This window comes from Ursus maritimus, unplaced genomic scaffold (genome assembly GCF_017311325.1).
Source record: "Ursus maritimus isolate PB19 unplaced genomic scaffold, ASM1731132v1 scaffold_4, whole genome shotgun sequence".
Lineage (NCBI taxonomy): Eukaryota > Metazoa > Chordata > Mammalia > Carnivora > Ursidae > Ursus > Ursus maritimus.
Genome location: NW_024426552.1, coordinates 77,640,124 through 77,655,640, shown reverse-complemented (window position 1 = coordinate 77,655,640; position 15,517 = coordinate 77,640,124). Strand labels below are relative to the sequence as shown.

At 41.2% G+C, this 15,517-nt stretch overlaps 1 protein-coding gene across 2 annotated transcripts in view; it reads right to left on the bottom strand.

Annotated features, from left to right (window-relative positions):
• Positions 1-15,517, bottom strand: part of DGKG (diacylglycerol kinase gamma) — a 191,326-nt gene that overhangs the window by 2,597 nt on the left and 173,212 nt on the right. For both annotated transcript variants that reach the window (XM_040621478.1, XM_040621479.1), the window contains 2 exons: positions 11,767-11,887; positions 9,157-9,217 (listed from right to left, as the gene is read on the bottom strand). In XM_040621478.1, the coding sequence (XP_040477412.1) occupies positions 9,157-9,217; positions 11,767-11,887 (182 nt within the window). The remainder of the gene's footprint in view (positions 1-9,156; positions 9,218-11,766; positions 11,888-15,517) is intronic.

The window sequence follows — 15,517 nt, the reverse complement described above, 5'->3', positions numbered from 1 at the left end:
CGGCAAGCCAGGTTTAAATTTAGAAGTCCCCAGGATATGGAAACACAAGGATGAAACCAAAAGACATTGTGGAGAATTTGCATAACCTGGGTGATGGAAGCTTCAAATGACTCTTACGCTGGTTTTCACCGCTTGGGAGCCCCAGAAGGGGAGGACATCTTTCTGTCTTGTGGCAGTCCCCAGAAGAGCAAACCAAGAATATATGAAGTAACATTTTCTGTTATGGGCCTTATTATGGGCATTATGTTTATTCCAGAATTCATGGAAATGAGGCATAGACGAGGGACTCTGACAGAGCTTGTCTGTGGCATGTGATTTAGCACTAACTGACTAGAGTGACTCGTGCCACACGTCCTTGTGTCGTGGTGAGCCCTTTCTCATTCCTGGGCACCAGGGCCCCCTATAGGGAAGAACTCCATCTTCTTCACCATGCTACTCCCTGAACCAGTGCCCAGCCCTTTGACTACACAGGCCGTGGAAGTCCTAATGGATGAGCACGACGCAAGAGAGAGAGAATGTTCTGGCAGTGGAGATGGTTATGTTTGGGGCAGACAGTGGCAGCTGATGCTCTGCCTACATTTCCCGCTGAGAGAGCCCATTTTTTTTTTTTTTAGATGATTGGAAGACCCTTACTTCTCCTTTTTCTTTCTCTAGCTGAGCAGTTTATTTGCTTGTTAGCACCTCCAGGGCAAAGAGGAGGAAGTGAAACTCAGATCCCTCCCATTTGGTTTTTCAGCAGTTTTGACAAAGGTCTTTCTCGATGGGGTAGGAGTTTGGAGATGCCGGCTACCCTGAGATTTTGATGCGGTTTGTGGGTTCTAGTGCTGTAGGTAACTGAGAGCGCACCGTAGGTACATACACTGAAGGTAAGAAGGAGGGGATCATATTCTCATTTTGAGTCAAAGAGATGTCAGTCTTTTATCCCCTTCTCCCCCATCTGGGAGAGGCTGGTGGGTTAAACAGCTCAGAGCCCACTGGAGGAGGAAGTTGGACATGGTGAAGCTTGCCTTTTCAACCCCTGATGGAAAGATAGCATTCCATATCTCTGTAGTTAGAACCCAAATTTCTCTGCTAATTGGGCTCGTCAGGCAATTAACTGAGGTCTTTATGATTTTCTTAAAGACCTTTCAAGAGATTTACAACATCCAACAAGCACTAAGAACAGCAGCCCCATTTTCTTAGTTCTCTGCTCTATTAGGGAGAACCGATCCAGTAGGCTCTTGTGCGATAGCTGAAAACTCACAAAACTACTGCGGCATGTAATGTCCCCTTTAAAATGGAGTGCATTTTAAAATTTTACTAGTGCTGGGTGTTGAGTTTGTTTTGGGGGCCATTTCCCACAAAGCAACACATTTTTATTACTTCAAGAGAAGCAATAAACTGAGGGACTCCTTCCTGAACGTTCCTCCCTCTGGGCAGATGACTCAGATGGTGTCCCACAAAATGGCCAATAACTGTTAAGTGTGGACCCTTCCCAAATCATTTGGGAAATACTCCTGCTTAAAGCAAGGCTAAGGGGATGGGAGAGGGCTTGTACAATCTTTTTCAGGTCTTAGCTGTCTAAGTTCTTTTTTTTTTTTTTTAAAGATTTTATTTATTTATTTGACAGAGACAGAGACAGCCAGCGAGAGAGGGAACACAAGCAGGGGGAGTGGGAGAGGAAGAAGGAGGCTTCCCGCGGAGGAGCCTGATGTGGGGCTCGATTCCAGAACGCTGGGATCACGCCCTGAGCCGAAGGCAGACGCTTAACCGCTGTGCCACCCAGGCACCCCTTAACTGTCTAAGTTCTAAGGATGCCCTGCTTCACGAGGGGGTTTCTTGCCATCAGAGGCTTTCGGATGTAGCTGGACAATCGGGTTTTGCTAGTGGTGGAGGAGAAATCTGGGGTTTATTGATAAGTCAGGAAGTTTGACTAGATTATTGGTTCTCCAAGTGCGGTCCCTACACCAACAGCATCATCATCTCTTGGGAACTCGTCAGAAATGCAGATTCTCAGGCATCCGGATTTACTGAGTCAGAAACCCAGCAATCCATATTTTAAAAGACTTCCAGATTATTTGGATACACACTTAAGTTTGGAAATCACTGGACTAGATAACTGGAATCCCTTTCCACTTTGAGATCCTAACTGCAGGGGAATATTCTTAATTTTAAGGCTCAAGTTATGCTGCCTAACTGATGATAAAACATGAGAGGTCATCTTACCGTGCTGCAAGCACAAGGCAAGTTTTCTTAATAATACATTTCATATACATATATTTATATGTATAAAGAAGCAAACGCTCATTTTTGAGAATTCAGGAAATATGGAAAAATTTAAAAATCACCTAGAGATAACTGCCATTAACTTTTGGGATTTTTTTTTTTTTGGTTTATTTGTATGTTTGCATGTTTTTAACATATTGAAATCAGCTTCTTAATCTGTTTTCATTTAGCATTATTTTATAAGCATATCTGATGTCATTAGAGATTCATTAACATGGTTTTCAACGACTGAAAATTATTCTATTTGATGAATCTCACATAGCTTATTTAACCCTTTCCTTACATGTTGCGTTTTTCTCCTATTTTTTTTTTCACTGATAACCTGTATTTTACTCAAAATAAATTCCTAAAAGAATAATAAACAAAATTTTAAGGCTCAAAGGAAATGAACTGGATCAATGTATATTAATATTTGTAAGGTTCTTCTTGATATATGGCTCCCAATGTTTTACAGAATGGCTTTCCAGTTTTACTTTCTTTTTTTTTTTTTTAAGACTTACTTAGAGAGAGAGAGAGTGTACACGCGTGTACATGCGAGCTGGGGGAGGGGCAGAAGGAAAGACTACCGAGCAGACTTCTGCTGAGCGTGGAGCCCATGTGGGACTGGAGCCCACGACCCTGAGATCAGGACCTGAGATCACCACTGGAGCCGAAATCAAGAGTTGGAGGCTCAACCGACTGAGCCACCCAGGCTAGCGTCCGGTTTATACTCTTATCTCACCCCTTGTGTGTGTTGGCCTCAACATATCTCAACAACAATGAATATTATTTTAAAAAGAGAAACAAATTGTGCTACTTTGACAAATGAAACATGTCATGGTTTTCTCATTATTTCAATTTGACATTCTTTTTTTTTTTTTTTTTAAGAATTTATTTATTTATTTGACAGAGACAGCCAGCGAGAGAGGGAACACAAGCAGGGGGAGTGGGAGAGAAAGAAGCAGGTTCCTAGCGGAGGAGCCTGATGTGGGGCTCGATCCCAGAACGCCGGGATCACACCCTGAGCTGAAGGCAGACGCTTAACGACTGCGCCACCCAGGCACCCCTCAATTTGACATTCTTTCCCACCTTTTTTCTTAACTTATGATATTGAATACCATTTCACGGCTTTGGTAGTCCATGGTATTACTTCGGTGAACTGTCTGCTCACTATTGCTTTGCTGGCACCTTCTGGTTTCTAAGAGCTCTTTAGACATCGTGGGAATGAACCTGTTCTCTGAGATAGCTATTGCAAACACCTTGTCCTTGGACTTTGCAATTTCTGCATTGATTCTTGACTTGTAGACTTTTCAACGTGCCAATAGTCAAATGGTCACTTTTCCCTCAGAAAGTCCACACTCGCAGTGTGATTATAGTCATCTCTGTTTCCCCCGAGGTAGTCCTAATTTTTAATTAAATTGCAGTTTTTCTGGTTTTGTTTTTGGAGTATAGTTTGAGGTGAGAGGTTTTGACATACAATGACATTTTCCCAAACAGGCAATTTCTTCGATACTCTAAAAGAGTTCATTCTTTTCAAATTAACTTACAATCTGTCTTTCTTTTTAAATAGATTTTATGTATACTAGGGTTTCTTAGGATTCTGTTCTGTACTATTGATTTATCTATTTAATATCATGCCAATTTTTGTGGCCCTATAACTATTTTAATACCTTGTGGGAAGTCCTTCATCATAGCTCTTTCATAAAACACCTTAACTATTGCATTGTTTTGTCAAGTTAAAAAAAATAATTGCATTGGGATTTTGTTTGGGATCCCTGTTTAGAAACAGGGATATTTTAAAATTCAAATATATATATATAATATATATATATTATATTGGTTAAGTCTTATTAGTTTTCATTTTTTCTTCACAATTCAGTTTAATATTTTGGTTTTGGTTGTTCCTATTATTATATTTTAATTTTTTCTATTATACTCTTCTGATTAGTTAGTACCGGAATATACAAAAGCTATTAACTTTTGTCTATCTTTCTATAGAGCTTCACTGAAATAATTTAAACTGCAGGGTTTTCAGTTGATTCCATTAGCTTTCTATATACGTAATCATAGTATCTGCAAATAATGATGGTTTTGACTCTTTTCCAAATAGTCTTTTTTTTTTTTTTTCTGTGTCATTTATATTGCATTGGCTGAAACTTCCGAACAGTATTAGTGTACATGTCTTGTCCAGGAGTTTAGTGAGAATTCTGCTAGTGTTTTACTATTAAATAAAATATTTATTATTGGCTTAAGATAAATATTTTTTTTATTATTCTGAGGGAGTATTTTTCTGGTTTTAGTTTCCTTAGAGTTTTTTTTCTTTAAAAATCACAATTTTGGGGAGCCTGGGTGGCTCGCTCAGTTAAGTGTCTCATTCTTGGTTTTGGCTCAGGTCATGATCTCAGGGTCATGAGGCTGAGCCCCGTGTCAGGTTCCACACTCAACGGGGAGTCTGCTGGAGAGTCCCTCTCCCTCTCCCTGTGCCCCCCACCCCTGCTCACTCTCTCTCAAAAAAAAAAATCTTAAAAAAAAATAGGGGGTGCCTGGGTGTCTTAGCCGGTTAAGCGTCAGACTCTTGATTTCACCTCAGGTCATGATCTCCAGGTTGTGAGATCGAGCCCTGGATCAGGCTCCACACTCAGCATGGAGCCTGCTTGAGATTTTCGCTCTCCCTCTGCCCCTCCCCCTACTCATGCTCTATCTCTCTAAAATAAATAAATAAAATCTTTAAAAAAAAGAATAATTTCTCTTCAGTTTTTGTATTTGCCCTAATTTCATGAATGGATCAGGTGACTTTCTATTTTGTTTATAATACGGAACAGTCTACATGAATATTTATTTCCTAACAGTATAGAAGAACTCACCAGTAAGACCATCTGTTTTAAGATGATTTTGGGTGTAATTCTTTGAAGGCATTTTTCTTTCATTAGAGGTTACCTAGAATTTTCATAAGATGTTCAAGTTTATTAGAAGCAAGATGATTATATATTAAATATGTCATATTATGTCTTGTAACTGAAGGAAACCATCACAGTTATATTTATATTTTATTACATTATATATTTTATATTTTAATGTTTCTGATCTCTGTTTTTCTGTTTTTAAAATTAGGCTTTCAAATATTTGACATGTTTAAAGAATAAGTTCTCAATTTTCCCGCTTTCTAATTATGTAATTTCTACCTTATCCTTATTATTTTCTTCCTTCCGCTTCTCCGCAGTTTGTTTTACTGTTGTTCTTCTAATTTTGCAATTATTCATTACACGTCTTCCCTTTTTAAATGATGGAAGTATATGAACTTTGAATTTACTTCCAAATATAGTTCAGGCTATATTCTACAGTTTTTGAATGAGAACCTTCTGATTTTTATTATTTTTGGCATAGTCTATGATGGCGGTTTTGATCTCCTTTTGAATCCACTGCTCTTTAGGAGAATTTAGAAATCTCCAAGTGATTGGATTTTGCTTGTTTATTCATTTAACCTTCTATAATTAATTTCTGGTTTTGTCGCCTTATGGTCAAATAAAATAACCTTTATGATTTTTCCTTCTGGCTTTATATAGCTTTTTTTCTTTGTGAACTAGTTTAAGATCTATTTTAGTAAATACTCTCTGGGTCCTTGAAAAAAATGAGATATTTAATTTGTTTATAGGTTATAGAGTTATTTCATCCAGTGTTGTGATATTTATGTTTGCTTCTTGACCTCCTAAGACAGAAAAAATATTTTAAAGCCTCTCAGTACTTGTATCTCTATCAACTTCTTCTTTTATATCTATTTTTTTCAGAATATGTATTCATCCTGTTTTTCACAGTGTATATTTTGATTCTGTTATTACACACCTACAATTTTATGACTATTACATCTCAGAAGTGAGTGTATCTTTTATCAAGTAAAAAGTGACCTTCTTTATTCCACTTCATGCTTTTGGCATGTTGGAAGGTTAGTTTGCCTAAAATTAATATAATTAATAGTATCATTTCCTACTTTTAATTTCTCTATGCTTGATAAAGGATAAAATAAAAAGATCTGTATGTCCTTTTGCTTTAGGTATATCTCTTACAAGAAACACGTCATTGGATTTTAATTTTTAACCAAATATGAGAGTTCTGTTCTCTTAATAGGGGACTTTAGCACACTTTTTGGGTCATTATTGATATATTTAGCCTTAACCTCTTTCATCTTGCCTTAAAATTTTTTTTTAAAGTTTGCTTGTTATTGGTAGGGTGATACATGGAATTGTTGTATGGAATTGTTGAATTACTATGTCGTACAACTGAAACTAATATAACACTATATGTTAACTAACTGGAATTAAAATGAAAACTTAAAGAAATTGAATGTTTGCTTGTTATTTGCTTTCTGTCTGGTTCATGTTGATAGGGTTCATGAAATTTAAACCTTCCCAGATTTGAAAGGTGTGCACCCTGTTTTTTATTTCACTAGTGATTATCTGTTTCTTCAAATTTTCTTCTGACTTATACTTTTTCATTATCAAAGTGCAGAGAGACAATGAAAAAATTCAGCATATTTTTACTATCCCTTCTTTTATTTTACTTTTAATTTTATTTTTATTATTTCTTTATTTTAAAATTTACTCCTTCCTTCCTTCCTCCCTTTCTCCCTCCCTTCATTCATTCATTCATTCATTCATTCATTCATTTTTTTACAGTCCCTTCACCAAGGCCTTCCACATGCTTTCAGACTTGGTTAATATAACCTCAGGTTTGGACCCAGCTTCCTAATGTTTACATGACAGATCTTCCGTCTCATGGAATGATTTTCACCACGTGCATTCATTCACACAACCATATTTAACAGTTTTTGTTTTCCTTCATCCTAATTTAACTGGTTCAATTTTTACCAAAAGTTGTTTTGTGTCATGATGTCTTAAGCCTTTCATTCTGAATTACTTCCCAGCTGGTGTGTGCCTTCAGGAAAATATTTCAACAAGGGTACTTTTGTTTTCACTCTTGCAAGCTGAAGGTGACTTTCTGTTATGCACTGAATTAGGTCTCCCCCAAATTCGTATGTGGAAGCCTTAACCCCCACTGTGACTGTATTTGGACACAGGACCATTAAGAGGGTAATTAAGGGTCGATAAAATCAGAAGGGTGGGGCCCTAATCCACGAGGGCTGGCATCCTTACAATAAGAAGAGTCGTCACCAGGAGTGTGCAGGCACAGAGAAAAAGCCATGTGAGGACACAGCAAGAAGCCAGCTGTCTGCAAGTAAGGAAGAGAAGCCACACCAGGACAACCCTGCCAGTACCTTGGTCTTAGACTTCCAGCCTCCAGAACTGTGGGACAAGACATTTCTGTCGTGGAAGCTGCCCCGTCTCTGGTATTCTGTGATGGCAGCCTGGGCAGACTCCTACATCTTCACATGTTGCTATCCATGGACTGTGTCTTAAGATCACTGGGTTACAAATGTTTTCCCAGTGAGTTGAAATCTCTGAAGGGTGGCCCAGAGAGAGGGTCAGGGTGGGGAGAGGAGAAGTGTTTGGCTGTTTCAAAAACTAAGTCCTTGCAGTAAGAGAAATGGCAATCCAGTTTCCAGATCTTGCTGAGCCAGGTGGGAGAGGATCTGATTTCTTCCAGCCTTTTTTTAGAAGACAAGAGGAGTTTGGATAGATTTTTCTCAATTTAGCTCCATCAAAATTATAAGTAGTAGAAATTTCCTCCATCCTTTCTAATTCTAACAAAGTGGTAAGCTATTATTAGTTTTTGCTGTAGTGTGTTTTCATCTTTTTCTTAGTCTTCATAGAAGCCAGAAGATTGAGGTAAGGTTTTGCAGAAAAATCTCTGCCTTTGATACCCTTTATAGAAGTTGCCATCCCTAGAGTCTGTCTCCAGGGGCCAGTTTTATAATCTGTAGAAGTCACATGGAACAAGAGTGATGGAAACACATCTACAATTCAGGCCTGGTAGAAATCTCATGCAAGCCCTTCCTCTAGTAGAAGAAAACTTGGTGTTCTGAGGGCTCAAAATAGCAGGTTCTTGAGATATCTGAGTACTCCACAAGTGAGGGAGCTTAGAAACACTGCTTTTGCCTCTTGAGGTTTGCACATTCATGATAGTTCTGAAGGTGATACTAATGTAATAGCCCAGGGAGCACCCAGGCCCCGAACACCGGGACAGTGGTTCCTCTTCACCACCGAGTTTTTAGCTGGGTTTCTAGCTAAGCAGGAAGGATGCCTGGCCTGCCGTAGTGCTAAATGGAGGGCTGCCATAGGTATGGTAAGTCAGGGGATGAGAATGTTCCTTCTATTTTGTTTGCTCATTCGTTCAGCGCTTTACTCATTGTTCAATGGATATTGTTGTGCACCTGTTCCGCCCCAGGCACAGTGCTGGGTGCTGAGCAAGAACTCGGTGTCTCCCCTTGCAGTGGGGAGTTCGGGTCGGTGCCTCTGTGGTGAAGTGTATGCCTTGTGGGGGTCCTCCCCCCAGGGCTCTGGGGGTCACAATGCCGGGGCGGAGGTTCTAGCTCAAGGGTACAGATTTGGCTTCTACACAAGGAGATGCTTTCTAACAATTAGACTTACATCAACAGAACAGATTTCCCTTTGGGGTGGCAAGTTCTCTGCCACTGCAATGACTCGAGAGGAGACGCTCAAGGATACTGCACGTGAAGTCTTAGAATTCACCAGTTCCAAGTGTGAGCACTTTGGAGACAGGCCTTTGTCTCATTTGGTTTGGGAACGGGTACCTCACAGTGCCTGGCACATAGCGGGTGTTCAATAAAGGCTTAGCGGGTACGCGAATGGGCGGATGAATGAGGTGGAAGACAGGCTGCACTAGAAGTTTTCCCCAGGCCCAGGCAACTCGGAGAGTCAGCGATTTCATACTGTCACCGCCCCAGAGCGGCCCAAGAGAAAGCTTCTCACCCTCAGCTCAAAGACTGGCAACACTCACCGTGCAGGGGGGCTGCATCCAGGGCTCTCCATCCACTTGCATTGGCAGCAGCTTGTTTGTCCTTGAATACAGAGAACCAAGAGAACACAGTGAGCTTTGATGCTTCTAGAGTCCCAAGAATTTTAGGTGGTCCCCACAAAGGAAACAGAAGTGGGAAGACCTTATCTGCCCACCCAGGAGTGGTTCCTAAGACTCCTTGGAGGGCTAGTTAAAAACAGATTTCTGAGCCCACCTAAGGCATTCTGACTAGGCTGATCTGAGGGTCACAACTCAGGCTATGGGCAATTCTGTTGCTTTGGTGCTCAGACCCTAGTTTGAGAAACACTATCCAGGGTGAGCAGTGAAGTCCATGGAAGTCTGGGAAACAGTGGCCAACAAGGATGGCAGCACCACTGCTGAGCAGACCCTCAGTCAACAACCAGCCGGAGGGCCTACAGACTGTGCCAGAAACTCTACAGTGAAATGGGAAAGGTTATGAAATGGGAAAAGGCCTGGTTTCTCTGTTGAGTGAGAGGTTGCATCATGTCAATGAAGTAACGTCTCCAACCTATGCAAGGTACAGCTCAGGTCTGAGTGTGTTTGCCTTGCCCCCGCTCCTAACGATCCTCTCATTTATGTCTTGAACAGTAGGGCACTCAATGGTTGCACGACTCTGAGCCCAGCTTCTCTGGGAAATGGGGTCATTGGGAATACTCTCCCCATGGGCAGGAGGAGAGGAGAGAAGACAGTGTCGCTCTCTTGTTTGGGACAAGGCTTCTCTGCCATACCAATTCTTAAAAAGAGAGAGATGAGGTCTTTTGACTTCCTTCTGTGGAAGAGTTGTGAATCTGTACTATATTGCCTTTGGGAGAAAAGGCAAGGCCTTTTGGAAGCTTCTGGTCTGGGTGAGCAGGGAATAGTTGCCACCTCTGGATGGGAAGCTCTCACCTGGGTATGGCGTCTGCCCGGCTTTTGAAATGATAAAATGAGGGACACCGGCTATGTTTTGATGTCAATGATTGACTTATCTTGGGAATATTTAATAATAAAAAATAATAAACCTACTAATAAAGTCAATCATGAGAGGAGAGAGTGGCATTTTGGTTCTTGGGGCTGAGGAGGGTGTCTGGGAAATGCCCAGGAGGATGGGGATCTTGGCTCTGTTCTATCTGAAAATAGGTCTACTGAATGTGAAGAAAAAGTCCTCCCTCTTACATGTGGATTTTTTGATTCCCCTGGGACTAAGATGTTACCTTCTCTGTGGTCTAGATCAGTTATGGCTTAGATGTGTGAACAGACAGACCTACTCAGTGCTGGAATCATGGAGGATAGACAAGGAAGGAAGTATGGAGATTAGTGTGGAAAACAGGGGCCCCAGCATGCCAATAGCCCAGAGAGAAAATAAGCAAAGCTCTGGTAATACTAGAAAAGACAAAGAAAATACAGGGAGGAAATGAAGAAAAGGTTTCGTGGGATACACCTTCAGCTAAGAGATGTCAGGGAACCAGCTCTGGGGATCTTTCCAAGGGATGCAGGGTAGCGCCAAGAGCAGCATTTCCCTAAAAGTGTGCTGAGGACACTTGCCTAAGAGGTTTCGGGAGAAAAGGGTTCTGTGGTCAAATAACTTTGGGAAACCTGCATTCTGTGGCCCCTCCAGGAGATCCCTAAGGCACACTAAAAGATTTGAACTGTAAAAATTGGATGGGGAAAAGGAAGGGAATAGACTTCTCAAATAATCAGGTGGAGAAGAATCTGATGAGTTTTATTGACTAAACAGAAGCAAGTGAAATCAGAGGATCCCCTCTCTGAGACCCCATTGCTTCCAGCAGCCTGCAGTGACTGCCCTGGGAAGTCCACACCCTGCAGAAGCATCACCCCCTTAGGCAATTATGACAGATTTGCTGATGTTGATGGTTTGGCTCTACAAAGGCACATAGGAAATAGTATTTCTAAGGCCACTATCCAAGAAAGAGTGAGCAGAGAACCTGGTTTCTGTCGCAGTGTGCCCTCCGGCATACATCTAGCTTCTTAATTTGTAAAGATAAGAAAGGCAACACTGGGCAGAGGATCATAGGGGGAGGGAGGGAAAACCAAAAGGAAAGAAACCAAGAGGGGGACAAACCATGAGACTATTAACCCCAGGAAACAAACTGAGGGTTGCTGGAGGGGAGGTGGGTGGGGTGATGGGGTAACTGGGGGATGGGCATTAAGGAGGGCACGTGATGTGATGAGCACTGGGTGTTCTACGCAGCTGATGAATAACTGGATTCTACATCTGAAATGAATTATGTACTATATGTTGGCTAAGTGAATTAAAAAAAAAGAAAAGCAGGAGTTGGACCTCTGGTTCTTTGGACCTCATAATCTTATACTATTTAGAGAACTTCCCCAGTTCATTGTAAGAGAATAGCAAACAGTCACGGTGGACCCTTCAGTTGATGTCTTGGAGGTTGCATTATACGTAGTTTAATGGTATCTAAAGACTTTCTTTATAAATGTTACCAAGCTTCTGTCCCACCTTCTCCCTGCACTGAAATCCAAAGATGGCTTCCTAGTCTTTATCTGTAAGAACACTGGGGTGGGGGTGGGGGGCGGAAGACCTGGAGGCTGCTGAGTAATGAGGAAGCATACCTGATGGTGACAGAGGAGCACTGGGCCAGCCTCCTGCCCGCACTCTTCAGGCCAGTGTAGATCTGCCCCATCTCCATGGCTCCCTCTAGCCCCACCACTTCAAGGAGCTGGTCACTGAGGTCTGCAGAGCGAGACAAACAGAAGCAGTGCGTACACATCTCTCTGCTCCTCAGGCTAGTTTTGGTCAGAAACCCAGATCTGTCAATAAGACCCTTTCATCTCCCACCAAACAGCATTTTCAAACTCATTCTGAATAGGGAATTTCCCCAAAGGTCAATAAATGTACTTTTCATGAACAGAAACCCAGTTCTAGTGAAAAAAGGTTTTGATTCAGAACATTAATAAGCATCCAATGAATAGGCTGGCAATTCAAGAAGCTTCTTCAAATGGAGAGTAACAAATGATGAACCGACTATTTCCGAAATGATTTTCAACACCCCAGTGCAGCTAAAGACACATGGGTTTGGGATTAGGATAGGAAGGGATGGTGACCAAAGTCCTTCTCCGTAGCTGGTTCAAGTTTCTTTTCTCTGCATGTCGGAATAACATCATGGCCCTACTGATGATGACTGATGGTTAATTAACCTCAAATTTGGACTGTGGGAAGCCAGTGGCGAGCCAACCTCCTTGGACATCCTTGGGGAAATCAGTGACCTCTTTCAGGACACCAGGTGCCTCATCTGAGCCAAGGAAAAGAGTATTTCATCTCCACCCGATTTTTCTGGGTCCACAGTAGAAACAGTGAGACAGAAAATATGAGTGTCAGGCTCAGAGTCACATAGGATCGATGGCCTCCCAGAGTGGCAGTTACTTCTGATTCAGCACCTGGAAGATGTCTTTTTTCAGAGTTCCTGAGGCTTGGGCCATCCCTGCCCGATTTCCCGTGAAAGCAATGGCAGAATCAAGGTTTGATGTTGGGAACAGGACTCATTTTTACAACACAACTTTTGTAGTTAAAACAGAAACAAAACAAAAAGGCAGATTCTTTAAAAGCTTCCATTCTTTTGCCTACTAAGGCAAAGGTACTTTTCTCACAGATTGTACCTAGTCACTAACATCCTACTAATATCCCCAAACTAGAAAGTTAATCCTTTTATTTATTTAATACATGGCTTCTGTCTAAGGTGCCTCCTGGTATAGTGTAATGGTATTTAAGATTGCCAAGGAGATAGTTGGGTTTGTCTTTACTTTTTTTGTTTGGAAGGCTGTTGTTTAAAAACATTCTCTTGACGGACGTATTTCTAACGAAGAGTTAAGCAGACAACGGAGCTGACCACCAATGTGTCAACACTGCTCCAGTCCAACCTACTGGAGATCACTGATGGACAGCAGCTGCCAACAGATACACAAACCCCGCTCATTCATCTTCCTGTGACAGGCACAGAAGCTTTCCCCTCTACTTCAATCCACATTCCCATTCTCCTCTGGTTCTCTTTTTTCTTTTCTTTTTTTCATATCTGTGAAGAGACACGGTCTCCTTAAACTCTCTGTCTCATTTGGGCTTGGAACAAGAAGCCATGAGAGAGCAGTGTTTGTTTAGGAGAATGCTCCAGGCTCTCTTAAGGAGTTTGGATCCAAAAAACAACAAATATCTAAACCTCTAGTCATTTAATTAGTTCCTTTCTTACCAAAGAGCATTAAATAACCATTGGGTAGTCTTAGCTTACTGTGTCATTTTAACAGTGTCTGTGAAATCAGCCTGGGTTATGAATGAGAGAGGGGAGAGGAAGGGAGGGAGGAGGAGGAGGAGGAGGAGGGAGGAGGGAGGAGAGAAATAGAGGAGTGTGTCTAGGGTGAAGAGGGTGGGGGAGTTATACTGGGGTAGGAGAAAAAAGAAGCAGAACTTTTCAGAGGTTCCTCTAATGGCAGAAAGACAGATGTCTTGTAAAATGTTGCTCTTTGTACCAGGCTTGGGTATCTGACAGTGCTGTTATAGTTCAGTGTTTTCCCTCCTTGAAACATTTCCTGGTAACAAAATGTTCTAAGAAGCAGAGGACTTAATAGACTCAAGCGTTTCAGCTTTTACAATGTCTTGGTCTTTTAACAAATTTTCCTGTTGAATGGCTTTAAGTTGTTATCACTTCCCACACATTACCTTGCAGCTATCACTTCCCACACATTACCTTGCTTCCTGGCTCTAGAAGAGAAGTAATGAAGGCTGATCTCATCCGCATGGTGGGTGGGTGGGGGGCAGAGGCTTACACACATGTGGGACTGAGGAGATAAATGCAGGGTAAGGGGCTAGGATCCTGGTATAGTTTTTGCCATTCTGCTTTTGAATTTGTACCCTGAATCTTCCTTGGCATAAAGAGGCTAGAATGACTCCTGTCTACTACTGAAGGAAGACTTGACTGCTCTTCTGTTTCTCCATCATTGCCTAGCTGATCTTTCTTTCAATTTCTTACAATGCCTACCAGGAAATTCTGAGATAAAGAAATCTATTTAATGTTGTTTCCCAAACTTATGGGACCACAAGACTCTTCTTTTGTGTGATACCTATAAACAGTCCATGGTAATTGATACACACTTTGGGATATTTTGGCATCACTTAATTCCCTTTACTTCCTTTAGCACAGAGATACTTATGCATAAATTAAATTTGGAGTTAAAATGAAACAGAACAGAGTGCAAATCAACATCCGAGCACACAGAACAATTAATATTTGGAACTTAGAATCCAGGATCAGGACATCTGGTATACCAGGTGTCTGTTTTACCTGGTACCAGTGATTCAGAGTGTGGTTTTGGCAATTCACATCACCTCCATACTGTCTCTCTTTACACTTTTCAACTCATTAGTATTTAAGCTGGAATGTCCATGCACCTTAGTAAAACAGGAATTCATTCATTCATTCATTCATTCATAAGCTACTGAGTAGCAACTGAGTGCCAGATAAGAACTGGGAATACAAAATGTTCTACTCTTGAAGGACTCTTGGCCAAGAAGGAGAAAATGTATTAGGGGTAGAAAATGTTGTAATTGAACTATAGGGATAGGGAGGCCCGAGTAACTGATTATGACTGGGCTAAGTATGGGAGGAAGGTATCACAGATGTTTAAGGGAAATCTTGAAGGATGAATGCCAGGTAATTTGCTGGGTTAAGAAGGAGAAGGAACACATATATTCCAGGGACAGAGATGATCAAATGTAGGGTTGGACGGTCACAGAATGCAGAAAGAAATTAACTTAGCATTAAATCCGCTTGGCAATTTTGTTGAAAAATATAAAAAAATATTTCTACCCAAGGAGAATTATTGCCCAGAAATTCCTTTTTTTTTTTTTTTTTGGATAGAATTGTAAGAAGAGGGTTGCTGAGCTGGGCACAAGTTGCAACCGCTAGAGCCAGGCCTTCAGCTCCACTCTTGGTAACAAAGCCTTATGTTTGTGTGCAGGAAACACTTAACATACACTCTCTGAGGAGGAAAAAAAGATGAAGAATGGGAAAATGGAAGAAGGAGAATGTGGAAGCAAAGCAGGAACAACAAGGACGGCAATAGCAGCTCCAATCTGGCCCACTTGACTCAGCCTCCAGTATGTGATTTTATAAATGCAAATCTGCTCATGTCATCCTCATACCAAAAATCCTTCAGTGGCACCAATCATAACACCAAGTGCTGGCAAGAGAAGATGAAATGTGCATTCTTTCACACCTATGATGAAAGTGTAAATTGGCAAAAACTTTTTAGAAAGAAATTTGACAATGGGAGTCTACAATTTTCATACTGTTGATTCATTAATTTCCTTTTTGCT